This window comes from Vulpes lagopus, chromosome 24 (assembly GCF_018345385.1).
Source record: "Vulpes lagopus strain Blue_001 chromosome 24, ASM1834538v1, whole genome shotgun sequence".
NCBI lineage: Eukaryota > Metazoa > Chordata > Mammalia > Carnivora > Canidae > Vulpes > Vulpes lagopus.
Genome location: NC_054847.1, coordinates 30089310 through 30105590, shown reverse-complemented (window position 1 = coordinate 30105590; position 16281 = coordinate 30089310). Strand labels below are relative to the sequence as shown.

Genomic DNA, 16281 nt, shown 5'->3' with positions numbered 1-16281 from the left:
TACACCCCCCCCCCATGACGCCCCACCTACTCTGGGCCACCTGGCGAGAGCTGGAGAGCCAGGGGAAGGGCCGGGGAGAGTCTGTCGCCCTTGGGGGCACCGAGCATCTCCCCTCCGTTCCAGGCCGTGCGCGCTTCGCCGGCACCTGCGACTGCTGGCTTCCCGGGTCGGGCACATGAGCCAGGCCGGGGGGGCTCAGCCCGCAGTCGCAGCCCCTGAACCCCCTGGCCCGTGTGGAAATTTGAAGGACCTTCTTGATTCTAGGTAATCTCTATTTGATTGGAAAAGGGGGACAGAGCCTGTAAAGGTCACAGAAGACTTCCTCAGGCTGTCCTGCCTGACCCCAAGAGCTATTGAGGATGAACTGGCAGGGAAAGCTATGTTCTGGGGGGATTCAGTCACAATCCGGGGGCCAAAGCCCCTGGCAACTGGCCTCCCTGGCTACTTTCCCACCTGCGTTGGTCCAGAGCGGCCTGGGAGGCCCACCAGACGGGAAACTCCAAAGAGGCCCTGCCCCTGACACCTGTTTAGCTACATCTAAGTTCACCAACTACATTGGCGTCCACCAAATTCTTCTCCCTCTTTAGGGAACATGTGACTAGGAACTCATAGTCTGAAAGGGCTACGTACAGTATGTAGACATAAACTTCCTATTTAAAAATAAATAATATGGGATCCCTGGTTGGCTCAGCGGTTGAGTGCCCGCCTTCGGCCCAGGGCATGACCCTGGGGTCCTGGGATCGAGTCCCACGTCCAGCTCCCTGCATGGAGCCTGCCTCTCCCTCTGCCTGTGTCTCTGCCTCTCTCTGTGTGTCTCTCATGAATAAATGAATAAAATCTTTAAAAATAAAAATAAAAAAATAAAAATAAAAAATAATTCTTAATAGCACTTGAAAATACTACCACTTCAGATTATTTGTTCTCCTTTCTCCCCCTTTTGAAAGCATGCCTCAGTGTATTATTTCTTTTGATTTTCTTACTAGTCCTCTGAGTACAGCGAACTCTAGGATGGTTTTGAACACCCTACTCCCACCCTCCATATTCTCAGATCTTTTAGGAACTTGCTGCCTCCTGCTGGGTCAAAGTCTTCCTCCTGTCCAGAGCACCCACATTTAAATCAGGGAAGAGAAATAAATGGTTAAAGGTGAATAGCAGGAGCCTCTTAAGTGATCATCGCACAGAAGACGGGACCTTCCTCTACGGCAGGTAAGGGCTAGGTCATTCCCATCTATGGAGGAAGGAAGTGACTGAGGCTCAGCCTCTATTATTAGCAGTAATAATTATCACAATATCTGGACTTGCATAGCATTTACTCTTTGCCTGATACTCTCCTAAGTGCTTCACATAGATGGGTTTATTTAATCTTCAAGCACATCGATGATTCTATTATCCGTCAGTTTTCAGATGATGAAACTAAGGCACCAGGAGGATAATTTGCCTGAGGTCACACAGCCCCTGAATAACTGCTTTCGCACCCTAGATATCTAGCCCCAGGATCTTTTTAGAGATTTGTCCTAAATCACGGAGTCTAGTAGTAAGAACTGGGACCCCAAACTTCAGTCTCTTAAACACGCTCTTCTCTGAACGAAGCTCTGCATTCCCTGATTTGATGGATTTTGTGTTGTTTAAACTTTTCATACCTTGAGCTACTTATTTGAAGAGCTGGGCCCGACTTCACTCTGAGGCTGAGGGTTAGTTCTGTCTCTGCTCTGGCTGCCACAGCCAGAAGGGTTCACTTCTCAGAGAAATCATTTTCCAGACTAGTGTATAAGAAAGCCATTTTGTAGGTGCCTGTGGCATGATGGACAGTAGAGTCATCTAAGAAACACCCTGGGTAGAAGGTCCAGAAGCTTGGGGCTGGACAGGGAAAACCAGAAAAGACCTCATGAAACAGCTTGCTTTGGACAGAACTGCCTTAGACAGGTAGATACCACGCTCCTCCTGCCTTTAAAGCCTTCCTGGGCTTTAAATAAAATAAAAATAAATACCTTAATTAAAAATTTAAAAAAATTTTTTTAATAAAAAAATAAATAAAATTGGGGAAAATGTATTTCTGGGTCAAAAAATTATTACACAATTTTTTGTTTCAAGTATATGTTTAAATTTTAGTTAACGTATACTGTGATACTGGTTTCAGGAGTAGAATTTAAATAGATTCGTTACTTACCTATAACACCCAGTGCTCATTTTACACAATTCTTCAAATGTGAAACGTATTAGGATTTTTTTTTAATTGAGAGGTTCTCATCTCTTCCTGTATTTCTTTAATATTTTTCTCCTGTTGTTCTTGTTTTCTTCTCAATATTTCCCCTATCTCCTTGTGAAGCCATTAAAGGTATTTGAAAAAAAAATTAAAAAAAATAAAAAAATAAAGCCTTCCTGGGGAGACGGGACAACTCTACACTCAGCTCCTGCTCCCGTGTGACAGGAGGTTCCCTTTCCTAATCTCAAACTTGCCTGCTGTAGTTTACCAATGACCCATCTCTGAGGGCTGGCTCTGTGCCAAGAGCTAAGAACTTTGCATTTCCTCATTCAGTCCTTACCCTCAACCCCTTTGGTAGATGAAGCTATGCATGGATGGTAAATAACTTGCCCCATGTTAGACAACTGGTCAGTGGCACAGTCTAGATTTGACTGCAGCTGATCCCTCTCTAGGACCCAGTTTGCAAACATCAGGGGCTGCCTCCCCCTTGAGGGTTCATCTCCTGTGTACAGGACCCCGTGCTAGAGACAGGGGTTATTTGCTGGCCTCTGGATGGGATTGAATGCCTGTTATTGTACTGCCTCTGTTGTGTGTGTGGCTTTTTTTTTTTAATTGATAATTAGCTTTATTATTATTACTTTTGATAATTAGCTTTAAAAAGTCCTTATGTTCAATGTTCATCGAATGTAGGAGGTGATTAATTGTGGTTGGGGATACTTTCAAGGACATGTACATAATAATGGGTTGAAATGGATGATGAAAGACCATTGTCTCCCCTGCTGTGGGGCACAGGTCCTCATAGTCAGATGGCCTTGTCCTGGGCCCTGACTCCCTGGAGTCCACTTTCAGGCATTTTTACAACCCTTGGTGCTTACCTGGTACCTCTGGCATCTTGCGGGCTCCTCTGCAGCTTCCTATTGCCCACTGGAGGTATGTGGGAGGATGTGGGCAGGCCAAAGCTCCCTACCTGACCTATACCTACCCGTGCATTCTGGTTAGCAGGCCTTACTTTCTAACACTATAACTTTTAACACTTCAATGCTTTGGGATTTTAAACTTCCCCAGCGTCTCATCATCAAAGTAGAAACATCATCGGTCTACCAACACAGCACAAATTTGTGTGAAGGAAATAGGGAATTGGTGCTGATGGCAATAACTGTAAGTGTGCTGAACAGCACTTACGTATGATTATTAAAGTGAACTTACACAAATATATTTATATACGTACCTCAAGACTGGGATGGAACTTACTCAACAAATGTGATATGAAGAGTTATGGCAGGCCCAGAATATTTTTTAATTTTTGAGGACGTAGGTGCTTTACAAAAATGCTGCACTAGAAATGAGATACATGCTCCTCCGTGTTGTCTCACTCCGAGTACCTGTTCTTCAGACTGCAGCAGGATAATCTTTCTAAAACACAGACCGGCTCCTATCGCGCCCCACCTTGAAATTGCAGCAGTTTCCCATCGTCACCACGCCGCTGAAGTGGGGTCTGGGCAAGACTCCCCCAGACTGCTTGTGCTGCTTCACCCCAGTTCTCTTCTCGACTGCTTCAACACACTCCTTTCCGCTCCTCCAGGCCACACACTTCTTTGCCTGAATCTTATTCATCCTTCCTGGCTCCTCACTAAGCTAGGTCGGGGGCCTGCCATGTGCTGCCCAGCCCAGGCCCGATCACCCTTTATCATACTTACACATCCGACTGGCCGGCTCCTTGGGCTGCTCTGTGCAGGCAGAGAATGGGCTCTGACTTGCTCACCACCATATCCCTACTGCTACATACTGGATGTGGCAGAGAGAGGAACTCAAGAATATTTATTACATGAATAAATAGATCAATGATATCACCTAGATCCGCTCAACTGCTTCCATCAGAACTTCTAGAAGGATCATGCAAAAAGTACTGATACCTGAACCAGCTGTGGTAGAGAGCTGTTAAAATACATAAACAGCATGGTCCCCTCAGCCAACGTCCTCATCTTGACCCAAGGCAGGCAGCTACACTATTATTGAGAAGTCTTCCACTCACTGCGGCTCCTAACACACATCCAAAGGGGGCTATTAGTCTTCTTGCAAACTGAACCATGGTGTATCTAGGTAACAACTCTCCTAAGCCCTACATGGGACTTCTCAGAACATGACTATCTTGAGTCTCATGATCCCGAGTGTCAAATGTGCTCAAAATGAAGCTGAACCTAATGCCTTGACTTCCTTAATGATGGACCGAGAAGCACTACTTTGGTGTGGATTTTGTTTTGGATTTTGATCTAGGAATCTGTTTCCTGTTGATTATGGCATGCGAAACTTGCCAATATTTCACACAGACATGTGTTCCCTAACTGATTCCGTTAAGGCAGTGGTTTTCAAGTCTCACTTGGTCCCTACCCCCATCCCTCCACTCTCCACCCTCACCCCAGGAGACATTGGGCAATGTCTAGCATCATTTTAGATTGTCACAATTTGGAAGGGATGCTACTGGTATCTGGTGGGTAGGGACAAGGGAAGGGGCCAAACATCCTACAATGCCCTGGACAGCCCTCACAACAGGGAATGATCTCACCCCAAATGTCACTAGTGCTGGGGTTGAGAAGCCCTGCATTGGAGTGTCACTCTGTAGACACCTTGGTGTACAAGAACCAGGCCCTGTTTACCTGTGGAGTACTTTCCAAGATGTGTGGAAACAAAACAGGAAAAAAAAAAAGTTAAAAAGCAGTAAGAAGGCTGTGGCTCTCCCTCTGCCTATGATTTAGAAATTAAGATGCACAGCCTGTTTCTAAAGTAGAATAATTCCATTTGGGGAGGTTTCCTGGGTAGACCCCAGTCCTGGATCAAAGAATCTCCTATGGAAATATAATAAACGGCATTTAGTGTGGAATTGAAGAGGCCCTTGAGTGTGAAGAGTTTTGGTGAATTCAAAACCATATTTGTTTTTCACATTGAAAATGTTCAGGTCATTTTCTTTTCCTAAGAAGGTAACCATTTGGACAAAAATATCCACTTGAAATGCAGGTGCAATGTAAACTGCTACTCTTCTACACAGACAATCCAGTGTATTTATACTTAATCCATAAAGGCATGATGTTACAAAACACATTTGTATATTGTGAAGCCATCTGGCATCAAATTTTCCAATTTATAGACAACTTTGTATTTACATAACAAATTATTAAATCAACCATTTTTCCGGTTTATAAAAGGTCGCTGAAGTACACACACAGTGTGTATAAAAGCAGATAAGGCTGATAATACATATTTACAGTAGATACAAATTAATCTTTCATATTTGAAGATAATGCTTTTTATATATTTTTTTCTGTATCAGACTCCCCACTGTTAGCAGGATTTCCCATGCTTGAGTTGTTTATTGCTTTTTGGCTCACTGATTTAATATTCACTTCTGGGTTGTTTACACGTATGAATTACTAATGTTCTTATCTCTTTGGCTAATGCAAATGTGAGAGAGTGAATGAAAGAAAAAAGATAAATTAATTCAATATTACAGTTCTGGCTGGTTGATATTATTTCTCCATAGCCCCCAAATGAATCAAGTAATGCACAACTCATTTTATACACTACATTGAAAAGTCTTGAGACTTGTGTTACACCATTTGGGCATACGTGGGCAAAGTAAACAGGTATCAGATTCTCAGGAAGGTCTAGAATCTTGGCTTTCTCAGCAGAGAGCGTCACCAGCATCTTAGGCATCCTAGATTTTAAAATCTCAGTGCAAAACCGCTTGTGACTTACAAGGGCACATTGCAGACTGCAGAGATTACCAAAGTTAACGACAACCGGTTATCATGGCCTGAAATGAAAAAAGGAATCACCTCATGGGATGGGTCAGTCGGGAATCTTCATAAAACTTACAGAAAGCAAAAAACAGCCCTCTGCTGTTGCCACAATTCTGCAGTGTTACGTTCAAAAAAATAAGGTTGTGCGTACTTGAAAAACAGACATAGCAAATAACTCAAAGTCAGGGTCCAAATGCATGGCTAACAGTGGCCCATGATATCACAAGGGATGGATATTCTAAAGCATTTACATTCACAATGAGACTAAAAACTACAAACCAAAAATATTCCTTTAAATAAATAAAAACCCCGATTGCTTTTAATGCTACAAATGAGACAAATTAAACAAGAGCTGCTGAGTTCATTTTCATTCATTTGAAATAATCTTTAAAAACTCCTTAAAGGTGTAGTTTCTTCTCCTTGTGCTTCCTAAGACTGTTAAGGGACACAAAATCATATTAGATTTTCTTTTCCAAAGGGGATATTATGTTCGTTAAAGGTGCAAAAAATTTTTCATTGTTTCCATTTGTCAGATTTGTTGAAAAGAAAAAAGAGTTTATTTTAGGGCATAAAAAAATGTAATAATGTAGAAGGGCTAGCCTTCATTTTTTTAAAAAAAAAATGAATTGGCTTCAATGCAAAGAGAAAGAAATGGCTCTATGGGCAAAATTCAAGTATGAGTGACCAATTTTTTAATTGTAAAGTAGGTGCAACATTTAAAAAAATGTTACAGCACTGCATGACCTGTAATGCTAACAATATTTACATTAACTGCTTACACGAAACCATAGAACTGTAAAAGAGAGGGGGGAAAAAACCCATGTGGACTGAAACAACAACACCTAGCATCCACATCAAAGCTGTAAGCAACCAGTGAAATCATGGGCACAAACATACTTTACATGGTCTGCTGATGTAAAGTACACATCAGTGGGGAAGCACACACCTAATTAGCTTGAAATATCTAAAAGAAGGCTTGGTAGACACAAACTCAGTCTAAAGACGGACAGCAAGGGCTAAAAAAACTTCTACACATCAACACACACACACACACACACACAGGCAGACAACATACAGGCACACATAGGCATCTACCCGGGAATAAACATAACCGTGTAGACGAAACAGTAGAAAAGCAGGTTGGTGGCAGAAAAAAAAGAAAAGAAAAGAAAAAAGGGCATCTATGGTTTAAACATCCCAAACACACAAAGATGCGTCAACTAAACTACACAAAAGATCAAAAGATTACTTAGGGCGACTGCATGAAGGACCAGCAGGCAACCCCACTGTTACATGAAAGACACAATGAACCTACCCCCAGAAGGAAGGGCTCCTGCCTCCAGGCAGAGAAGCCCGGGGTAGCCAGCTGCATTCCATCAGGCCTGAGGGTAGGGGTGAGGGTGGGAGTGAAAGGACAACTTGACACAGGAGACCGGAGGGGAAGAACTAAGAGCTGTTGCTATCAAAAGTGAGCCCGGGTGGAGTGCTCTGTGCTGTGGCCCCAAGAAACCAACTGGAAGAATGACCTTGGTCTCCTTTTTCCTGAGTTACTGGAACTCTGCTACATCGTGGGACTGAGAAGAATGGGGGCTGGATGAGAGAGGAGCCATAACGAGGTGGTGGCTATTGGGATTGGGGGCTCCAGAGCCTGCTACTGAAAGGCTCCCAGTGGCTGGAGCATTAAGCTGTTGAGTTAGCTCCAGGCTAGGTAGGGGCCCAGGCAGCCAGTGCTCTCTGGGGGTTTAAGGATTTGGGGATGGGGGCTGGTGATTCTAAGAATAAAGGGATAATGGATCCCTTCTTTTGACAGTCCATCAGCAGAAGTCAGGCTGGAGGCCTGAAACTTCACGTAAGTGCGTGGGAGATAGGGTTATACCACCACCACAAAAATTGTGAAAAAAAGACGGAAAATTAGGTTGTGCTACATTTCTTATTAATAACCTTGTACTTTACAATGGCTCACAGTTTTAGGTTTGTATACTTGTAATGTAGTATTTTCTCTCTACATTTGTTTCACATTTTTTTCTTACTTAATATAATATAAATAATTTGGTTAATAGATTTAACCTGCACATTTCAGCCACATTAATATATATAAGAATCTGTTAATGGTATAAATAATTCTTTAAATAAAATAAATCTGATATGTTACATAATACTGATAAAAAATTACCATTGCTAATAATTTTGTAAGCCACCTTCACTTCTGGTTTAAGTAATACTGATGAATGGCTATGAAACTTGCTTTGATGATTCGTATTCGTTTTTGCCACTACAAAAAAACTGAATTATAATCAACCTTACCTCTGATAATGGTCTCGAACTGGGGCTTTTGCCTCCATGTATGGAAACAGAGAGTTTTATCTTGTCAGGTACTGTTTGCAAACAAATTCCACTCTGAGCATCAATGGTGGTGCAGCATGAACTAGCTAGATCAATAGGTGGCTATCAAACGTTAACTACAGAAATGACTGAGTAAAATATTCCATCTAAGATTTTTTTTTTATAAAACCTATTCTACTTTAAAACTTAGGTAAAAAAAATATGCAACAAATGGTTGCAGTTTCTGAATTCTCAATTTAGACCTGTGAGCCCTCATCCCTTTAGAAATCTGCAAGGTTTTGATTTCCTAGGCACCCGAAACTGAGTCCAGTGCTTCCAGGCAAGGTTCATTCCAAACAGACAATATAAATGGACACTCGGTGGTGTGCAGTGTATGTCATCATTCAGGTAATACATCATCATGCCTTTTCTCTGCTGTTAAATACAAAAACAGCATCTTTTACATTATCATAGAAAAGCATTTAGGTTGTATTTTTATTTATCACTTTACACTGGTAGTCTCTGGTAGGTGTACTCCATAGAAACCAAAGAATTTTGTACACTATTTCTTTGTACAATAAAAGATAAAGTGTGCATTAGGTACGCTTGTACATGACAATATTGTACAATATTTACATTTCTGATATCACCATGAAATTCTGTATTTTCTATATACAACATTGAAAAGTCTTCAGAAACATTTGGACATTTCTTATAATCACAATTTTAGTATTATAGAAAAAGTTTCTCAGTAATCTCTTGACCATTTATCACTCTTATCATTCAGGGATTCTGATTGGTTTTCCAGCATTCATTATCCTTCCTGTTCAAAAAAATATTGTATCACTGTTTCTTTTAGCACCCTGTGGTGGTAGTAGCTATCTGCCATAGTATAAATACTGATATAACAGTGGCTATATCAATACCTATATATAGATATATCTGTGCACGTTCCTTTAATAAACACTGCGCATTGGTGGAGTAGTCCCTGTTATCTGGAGATCTTCCTCCTCTTGGGTTTGGGGGGTCTCATTTGTCTGTCTCCCTGTGGGATTTGGTGAACCTGGAAATAAAGAGGTGGAAAAAAAATAACAACAGAGGTTGAAAGTACAAACGCCATACGATCTCTGACAAAAAACAGGATAGGGAATAGGTTTCCACCTCTCGTCTTCAATCATTGATATCATGAGGCCTTGAAATTTTTTGTCAAGACCCCGGATCTCAGTGTGCCCATAGTCACTACAGAGAATGAGGAATCCTAGGAACTAAGAAGCAGAACAACACTGTGGGAACCCCATAAACTGTGGAACTCAAAGGAGGAAGCGGAGAAGACCAAGTGTGGGAAATGCCATGTGCAGTCACTACCCCCGCTGTCCATTTAAGGCAGAAATAAAGCCTTTCCTATTAGAGATCCCTAGATCACCAATTTCAGTAGAGTCTAGGAAAGTGGAAAAATACGTACCGGACATGTTTTCTTCTTTATTCCGTCACCCGACTTACTTTTTAACTACTGAGAAGGGTCAAAGATGGTAAGAACACGCACACAGCTCAACCCAAGGAAGGTTATTTATGAGAAGACTCAGAGTAAAAATGGAATACCGCTACCATTGTTGGCAGATCTGAGCTTATATAGTCTGGGATGAGCAATTAGTACAACTCATCTGTAATATACTAATGCAGAAGCTGTAGCAATTAGGGCCGTGTATCAGATGGAGCAGGGGTGGAGCATGGCGGAGTGTGATCGCCAGGTATGAGGCAGCAGGTATGGTTTGGGAGGCAGAGGACACGTGTTAGGGAGGTGCCCCACATTGTACGTGGTCACTGATAGGAGACGGCAAAGTTAAGACCCAGGAAAGGCAGGCGAGTCTCAAGGCAGTGGTGTAGCTAATGCTTAACAACAAGCTCCCTGTTGGAGGAACATGAGCCTATTGCAGCATTTGCCCATTTCCATGGTGTAAATACTTCCACCACAGCCAACTTCAAAGCTACGAAGCATCTGCTACACGTTGGCTTCACTGCATGTCTTCAAAATGCTTAGATAACAGCACAGGCCAATGCTGTTCAAAGTCAAATGCAAAAGGCTTTAAAAAAAATTTAAATTTAAAAAGTAACATAAGTTTCTCAAACTGCCTTTTCCTCCTAACCTGTCCATATACACTTTTAAAAACCATTAGTTTCTGATGAAGATCCATAATGGAAAACTTGTTTCAACTGAGGAAAGAAGATGTTATCCGAGACTGCAAGCAAGTCTTGGTAATCTGTGGACCAAATGTGGTCTGAAAAGGTATTTTGTTTAGCTGTATGATGCCTTAATGTCTAAAAAATTGTCAACACTAAAAAAAAAAAATGGGAAATTTTACTTTCCAGACTTTTAGCATCTTATGAAAACTCGGAAGAGCTTGCAACTCTGGCACAATTTCCCATGTGGTTCAGATCTGCAAGAGTGTGGAAGGAGGAGCTCCTTCTGGAGAGAGTATGGACTCCAGCTTGACACAGTCCCCATCAGTGCTGACTACCTGCTGGCCACGAGGGCCAAATGTCCTGCAGCGAAGACCAGCAAGATGCTTACTGAAGTCATTTTTTCTTCCTCCTCAGCAGGCACATCATATAACACGTTTCCTAGTACATTTGAGTTAAGGAAGCCATATGAGGGGGTCAGACCAGAGGAAAATTATGAGCCTATCCCTGGCAGCCCTTGGCATATTCTCTTCTCTCACCTGATGGATGGAATTCAAGTGAAAAGAGGAGCAGTGTGAGGCCCTAAGGACTGGTGGATGGTGGATGCTGGATGGAGCAAGCCTTTCCCCAACCAGCACCAGCTGAAGTGGGCAATAGTCTTTACTGTGTGGAACATCTAAGGCGGCTTCCCCTGACCTCTTGGTTGGCATTTCTCGATCTGCTTGAGTGGCTGTTATTCTCACACATGACCCACTTTACTTACTGACAGTATTTGCCTGACCTTAGCAGGCGTTTAGATTTATAATCCCCACTTTAGACCTTTCCTAAATTCTATCAGGAAATTTAACATCTTAGGGTCTTGGGGGATCCCTGGGTGGCTCAGTGGCTTAGCGCCTGCCTTCGGCCCAGGGCATGATCCCTGAGTCCCAGGATCGAGTCCCATGTTGGGCTCCCTGCATGGAGCCTGCTTCTCCCTCTGCCTGTGTCTCTGCCTCTCTCTCTCCCTCTCTCTGTGTATCTCATGAATAAATAAATAAAATCTTTTTTAAAAAAAATCTTAGAGTCTTCATTCATTTGCAAAATGATGGGTTGGATCACCAAATCTCTAAAGCCTGCACCAACCCCACCATTCTGGGAATCTATAACCTATATGTCAATCAGTAGCCATTGAATGGGTTGTTGGGATCTAGAAAACTTGTTAACACAAAGCACTGAGTAAAAGTAAAAGAAATTAGCTTTCATTGCTGAATAGCCTTAGATAATTCACATTTTTTTAGAAATTACTAAAATCATATTTTGAGTGTTTACACTAGCCAGTTTGTGAATTAGAGGACAACAGGTAAACTTCTCACATTCAATACTACTGTATGAATGGTTCAGTAAAAATGTAAAGAAAGAATAGACACAACTTCTCAAAAACCAGAGATTATAAGGTTCAATAATTTAACAATAGGATTTTGTGCCAAATATTTTGCTTTTTAGGCAACAGTACAAAGGAACGAGAGGTCTTTGCACACTTGATCTTGAGCCTATTGTTCAATTTCCCTTTTTTTGAGACAAAGTGAAATTTGCATTATTGACTAGGCAACAGTAGTGGCCACTGTTATTCAGGGAGTCAAATGCAGAAAGCTGTGGTTTGAACAGGAATATTTTGCGGCTCACATTTAGAAAGAATGTTATGTGGGAAAAACAAAAGTTATCTCAGAAAAAAGACATAGTTAATACTACCAGGTTATTTTTTCTTAAATTACTTTGAATCTTTTCTGATATGTCTTTTTTTTTTTTTTTGGAACCTAGTAATTTAGTATTGCTACGTGAGTTGCTTGTCAATATTTAAGAGACTTTACCAAAAAGTGTAATACAATTTATTTTCAAAGAAGCACAGTATAATGGAAAAATAAATTAACTTACAGTCCCAGACATTTTGTCCAGTTCACTCATGGCCTCATGAATAGCAGCTTCTAAATGGTTATTTAGCTTTCCACTTCTGGAATTAATGAAAACAACACACCAAGTTAATAAATTAAGGAAACAAAGTCTCCATTTAATCCCCTAATCAGAAAACAGAAGTACCAATTCCACCAGAGAAAGTCAATTTATATTTACATTTGAAAAAGTCAGATGACAAACGCCCTGGGATTCTCACCACTGAATACTAATAATAAAGTCACGCAGCAACAAAAAGATGGGACACATGATAGGGGACAATGGCTTCTTCCCCCTTCCACATGCTTCTTCCCCAGTCTGATGGTTTTGCAAGAAAACTGGGCCACGGGTCTGCTTTCCCGGAGGTGGCTTGTGGGCCAGGAGTCCCGCCTGCCGCCCCACGTGCCTGCTGGTGTCTGGCCAGGCCGAGGGACCGCGGGGAGGGCGCAGGCCTGAGCTGCAGACTCCGGCCACTAGGGAGCTCCCTCTGCCCTCTCTGACGGTCCCGGCTTCCAGAGTTGAGCAAGTGAAGGCTGAAATCCTGGTGTGCCTACGCACCTTGCACACTTGCACGTTCTGGGTGGGAAACAGCTCAATTTGTCACGCCCAAGGCTCCGTCCATGCCTGGGCCTACCACATTTCCCCAAAACCCCAAATGACTTAAGTATTTGAGCAGATAAAGAATGACTCAGAGTGTCAATCGCTCGTTTGACTTTTTCTCTCTACTCAGCCTAGCACTAGACGACATGCGTGTGGCTTGAAGAACACAAAACAGTGCATCTGCTGCTACTGAGACTATGGGACGTTGTTGAACTAACTCCTTAAAATCGCAAACCCACACCATCTCCTTCTGTGGTTATGTACCCTTTGTCTATTCTAACTTCTTTTGTCCTTTTTTATGCATAGAAATACTTACCCAGTTAGTCTGAGTACTAAGGTCATTCATTTATCTTGTCACAACAATTACTAGAAAAGGTGCAGAGATAAGCCCTTTCAAAGCAGGCTGTCAGTGTGGTTTTCCAAGAGTTAAGTCTCAGCATCTACACGAAGATTGGAAATTCACAGTTGTGGAAGAATTTGGCTCATATTCCCATTTAGTTTGGCTCACATCGTGTTTAAAAACATATCTGAACTTTAGTGGAATGCCTTCAGATGGGGCCTTTTGGTTTACCACAGCCCCCACCAGCTTTTAGCCTCACACGCCGGGACTGGACAATTCATACATTTAGTTTCTGCGTACGCCCCGAGGACTGTTCTGCTAGGCACATCACGGATGCTCCACGTATTTACTAACTAAAAATTTTGTCCAAAGCCAATAAGATGTCTCGATATTTTGGGAAACATACGTGAACTTAAGTCAGTTTAACTGAAAAAAAATTAATGTATTGGTTTTAACTAAATTATGTGGGCAATACAGCACCAACTTCTTCCCCCACCTTTTGCTGGCCTGCAAGCCAGCCTCTGGTTTTTTACATTCTTCCCATTTATTTTTAGAAATATAAACAATGCAGAGAAGTGCATAGAATAAATTAACCCCTAACAAACCCACTTCCGAGAATAAACTGATAATAAATGACCTATTTCCTTTAAGTTTTTTTTATCAAAAAAAAAAAACAAACCTGAAATTCCCATTTATTATCAGTTCCCAGTCCCATTCTCTCCTCCCCTCAGGTTGTTGTCTATCTTTCTAGTATGTTTAATACTTAATTTTAATTTTATTTATTTATGAAAGAGAGAGAGAGAGAGCATGAGCAGGGGATAGGGCCAGAGGGAGAAGGGGAAGCAGGTTCCTTGCTGAGCAGCTCTGACATGGGGCTGGATCCTGGGACCCTGAGATCAAGACCTGAGCTGAAGGCAGACCTTAACCAACTGAACCACCCGGGTACCTCTGCTTTTATATTTCACATGATATATCTGTGAACAATACTTAGCATTGTCTTTTATGTGTATTTTTTGAATACACACACAAAGGTGTCCATCAGGTATGTGATGGTAGGCATACCATTCTGCAACGTGTCTCTTTCTCCCTTAGCACTGTCCAAGCACTGAGCACTGTCCAAGTTGATATCATCTATTCATACACTCATTTATTTACCTACCCATTCTAGTTTTAAGGGACCATGGTGGGGGAATCCCTGGGTGGCTCAGCGGTTTAGTGCCTGCCTTCGGCCCAGGGTGTGATCCTAGGGTCCCGGGAGCAAGTCCCATGTCAGGCTCCCTGCATGGAGTCTGCTTCTCCCTCTGCCTGTGTCTCCGCCTCTCTCTCTCTCTTTCAATCTGTCTCTCATGGATAAATAAATAAAATCTTACCAAAAAAAAGGGGACCATGGGCATCTTGTGGAGTCAGTCTGGGTTGCTTTCCTGGTGAAAAGTTTGCTAAGCCTGATTCTGAGTGCCGGGAGGTGAGGGGGGGTGTGGGGTGTTGGTCTGATCCTAGGACTCTGTGGGTCCATGTAAGTTTGGCTGGGGTTAGGCTGGGGCCCCATTTATGGGCTGTTTGGGAAAGGTCTTGACTCAATATCACATGTTGCCTAGTTGCCTAACAATATTACACCTTGTATAATGTGTTAAATAGATTTGTCTTTTTAGTATTTCTAATGTATTTAAAAGTATGAATATAAATTTCAAAAGATATTTATGTTACAGACCTTTATTATATCTTATGGGTTTACGATTGACTACTTACAGCTCTAAATGTCTAAAACAAAGGTAAAATATTTCAGCGAAAAGCCACTAGAGAATTTTGGTTCTCTCACTTTTATCTTAATAGCAAAAACAGCTACTATTTATTGAAAATTGTCTATGTGCCAAAAATTGTGTTAAATCTTCATATACATTATCTCATTAAATCTTACAGCAAGCCGATGAAGTCGGTATTATGATGACTGTTTATATGCAATACTTCATGACTTTTTAGGGAGAATTGGCGAAGCCAATTCTTTTTTTTTAAAAATTAATTAATTAATTTTTATTATTTTTTTTTGGTGGTGAGGACAATTCTAATCTGGCAATGAAGAAGATGGAAATTTAACTACAAATAGTTTTTAAAAGTAGGAAGTTCAAAGAGCTATGAAAAAACTTTCCCTATGAAAAATTGTTTTTAAAAACATTTTATTAATATATATTTATTCATGAGAGACAAAGAAGCAGAGACACAGGCAGAAGGAGAAGCAGGCTCCCTGCAGGGAGCCAATGCAGGACTCAATCCTGGACCCTGGGACCATGTCCTGAGCCAAAGGCAGACACTCAACCGTTGAGCCACCAGATGCCCCTCCTAACTATGGAAAAATTGTAATAACATCACCAAAGTATAAAAATAATTCAACAGTACTTGTCGAATAAAAAGATAGAATTTAGGGCTTTGTGATCTCATTCTTCAACAAGATGTTTAAAATGTTTGTAAACAGCCTGTATTAATTTAAGCTAAATTAATAGTGTTTTTCCTTTAACAGACTTAAGTAGTTCTTAGGGGGAGAAATGACTACTTGTGGAAGATGGAATAGATACAGAGAGGTGGGGCATGAAATTACTTGAATGCATCATGAGATTCAAGAGGTAAAGGGAGATGCTCCCAGGTGCTAAAGCTGCTGACTAATTTTTACACTAACTGGTCAGGTCAGGGAAAAATGAACTTAAAAGAGGAAGAAAAATTTCCATGAGTTCATGAAATGAGTAATTAGTCAAAATTCAGTCTTCCAGTACCAAGGGCCTCCCTGTGGAGTCTCTTCTACTATTTTTGATTCCCTGCTGACATTTAATAATAAACATTTTTACTAATGGACACTCTAAAACCTACTTGATTAAGCAATAGATGTTCATATAATCACATTTCTAGTTATTAATGGAGATAATTGCCAC

The 16281-nt window shown here is 41.4% G+C and overlaps 1 protein-coding gene across 9 annotated transcripts in view; it reads right to left on the bottom strand.

Moving 5' to 3' along the window:
* Positions 1 to 1127: 1127 nt before the first annotated feature.
* MBD5 (methyl-CpG binding domain protein 5) overlaps positions 1128 to 16281 on the bottom strand; it is a 438997-nt gene continuing 423843 nt past the window's right edge. For 8 of the 9 annotated variants that reach the window (XM_041739751.1, XM_041739750.1, XM_041739753.1 and 5 more), the window contains 2 exons: positions 12409 to 12484; positions 1129 to 9382 (listed from right to left, as the gene is read on the bottom strand). In XM_041739751.1, the coding sequence (XP_041595685.1) occupies positions 9311 to 9382; positions 12409 to 12484 (148 nt within the window). In that variant the 3' untranslated portion in view covers positions 1129 to 9310. Of the gene's footprint in view, positions 9383 to 12408; positions 12485 to 16281 lie in introns of all 9 variants that reach the window. The other variant, XM_041739756.1, reaches the window with a different exon arrangement.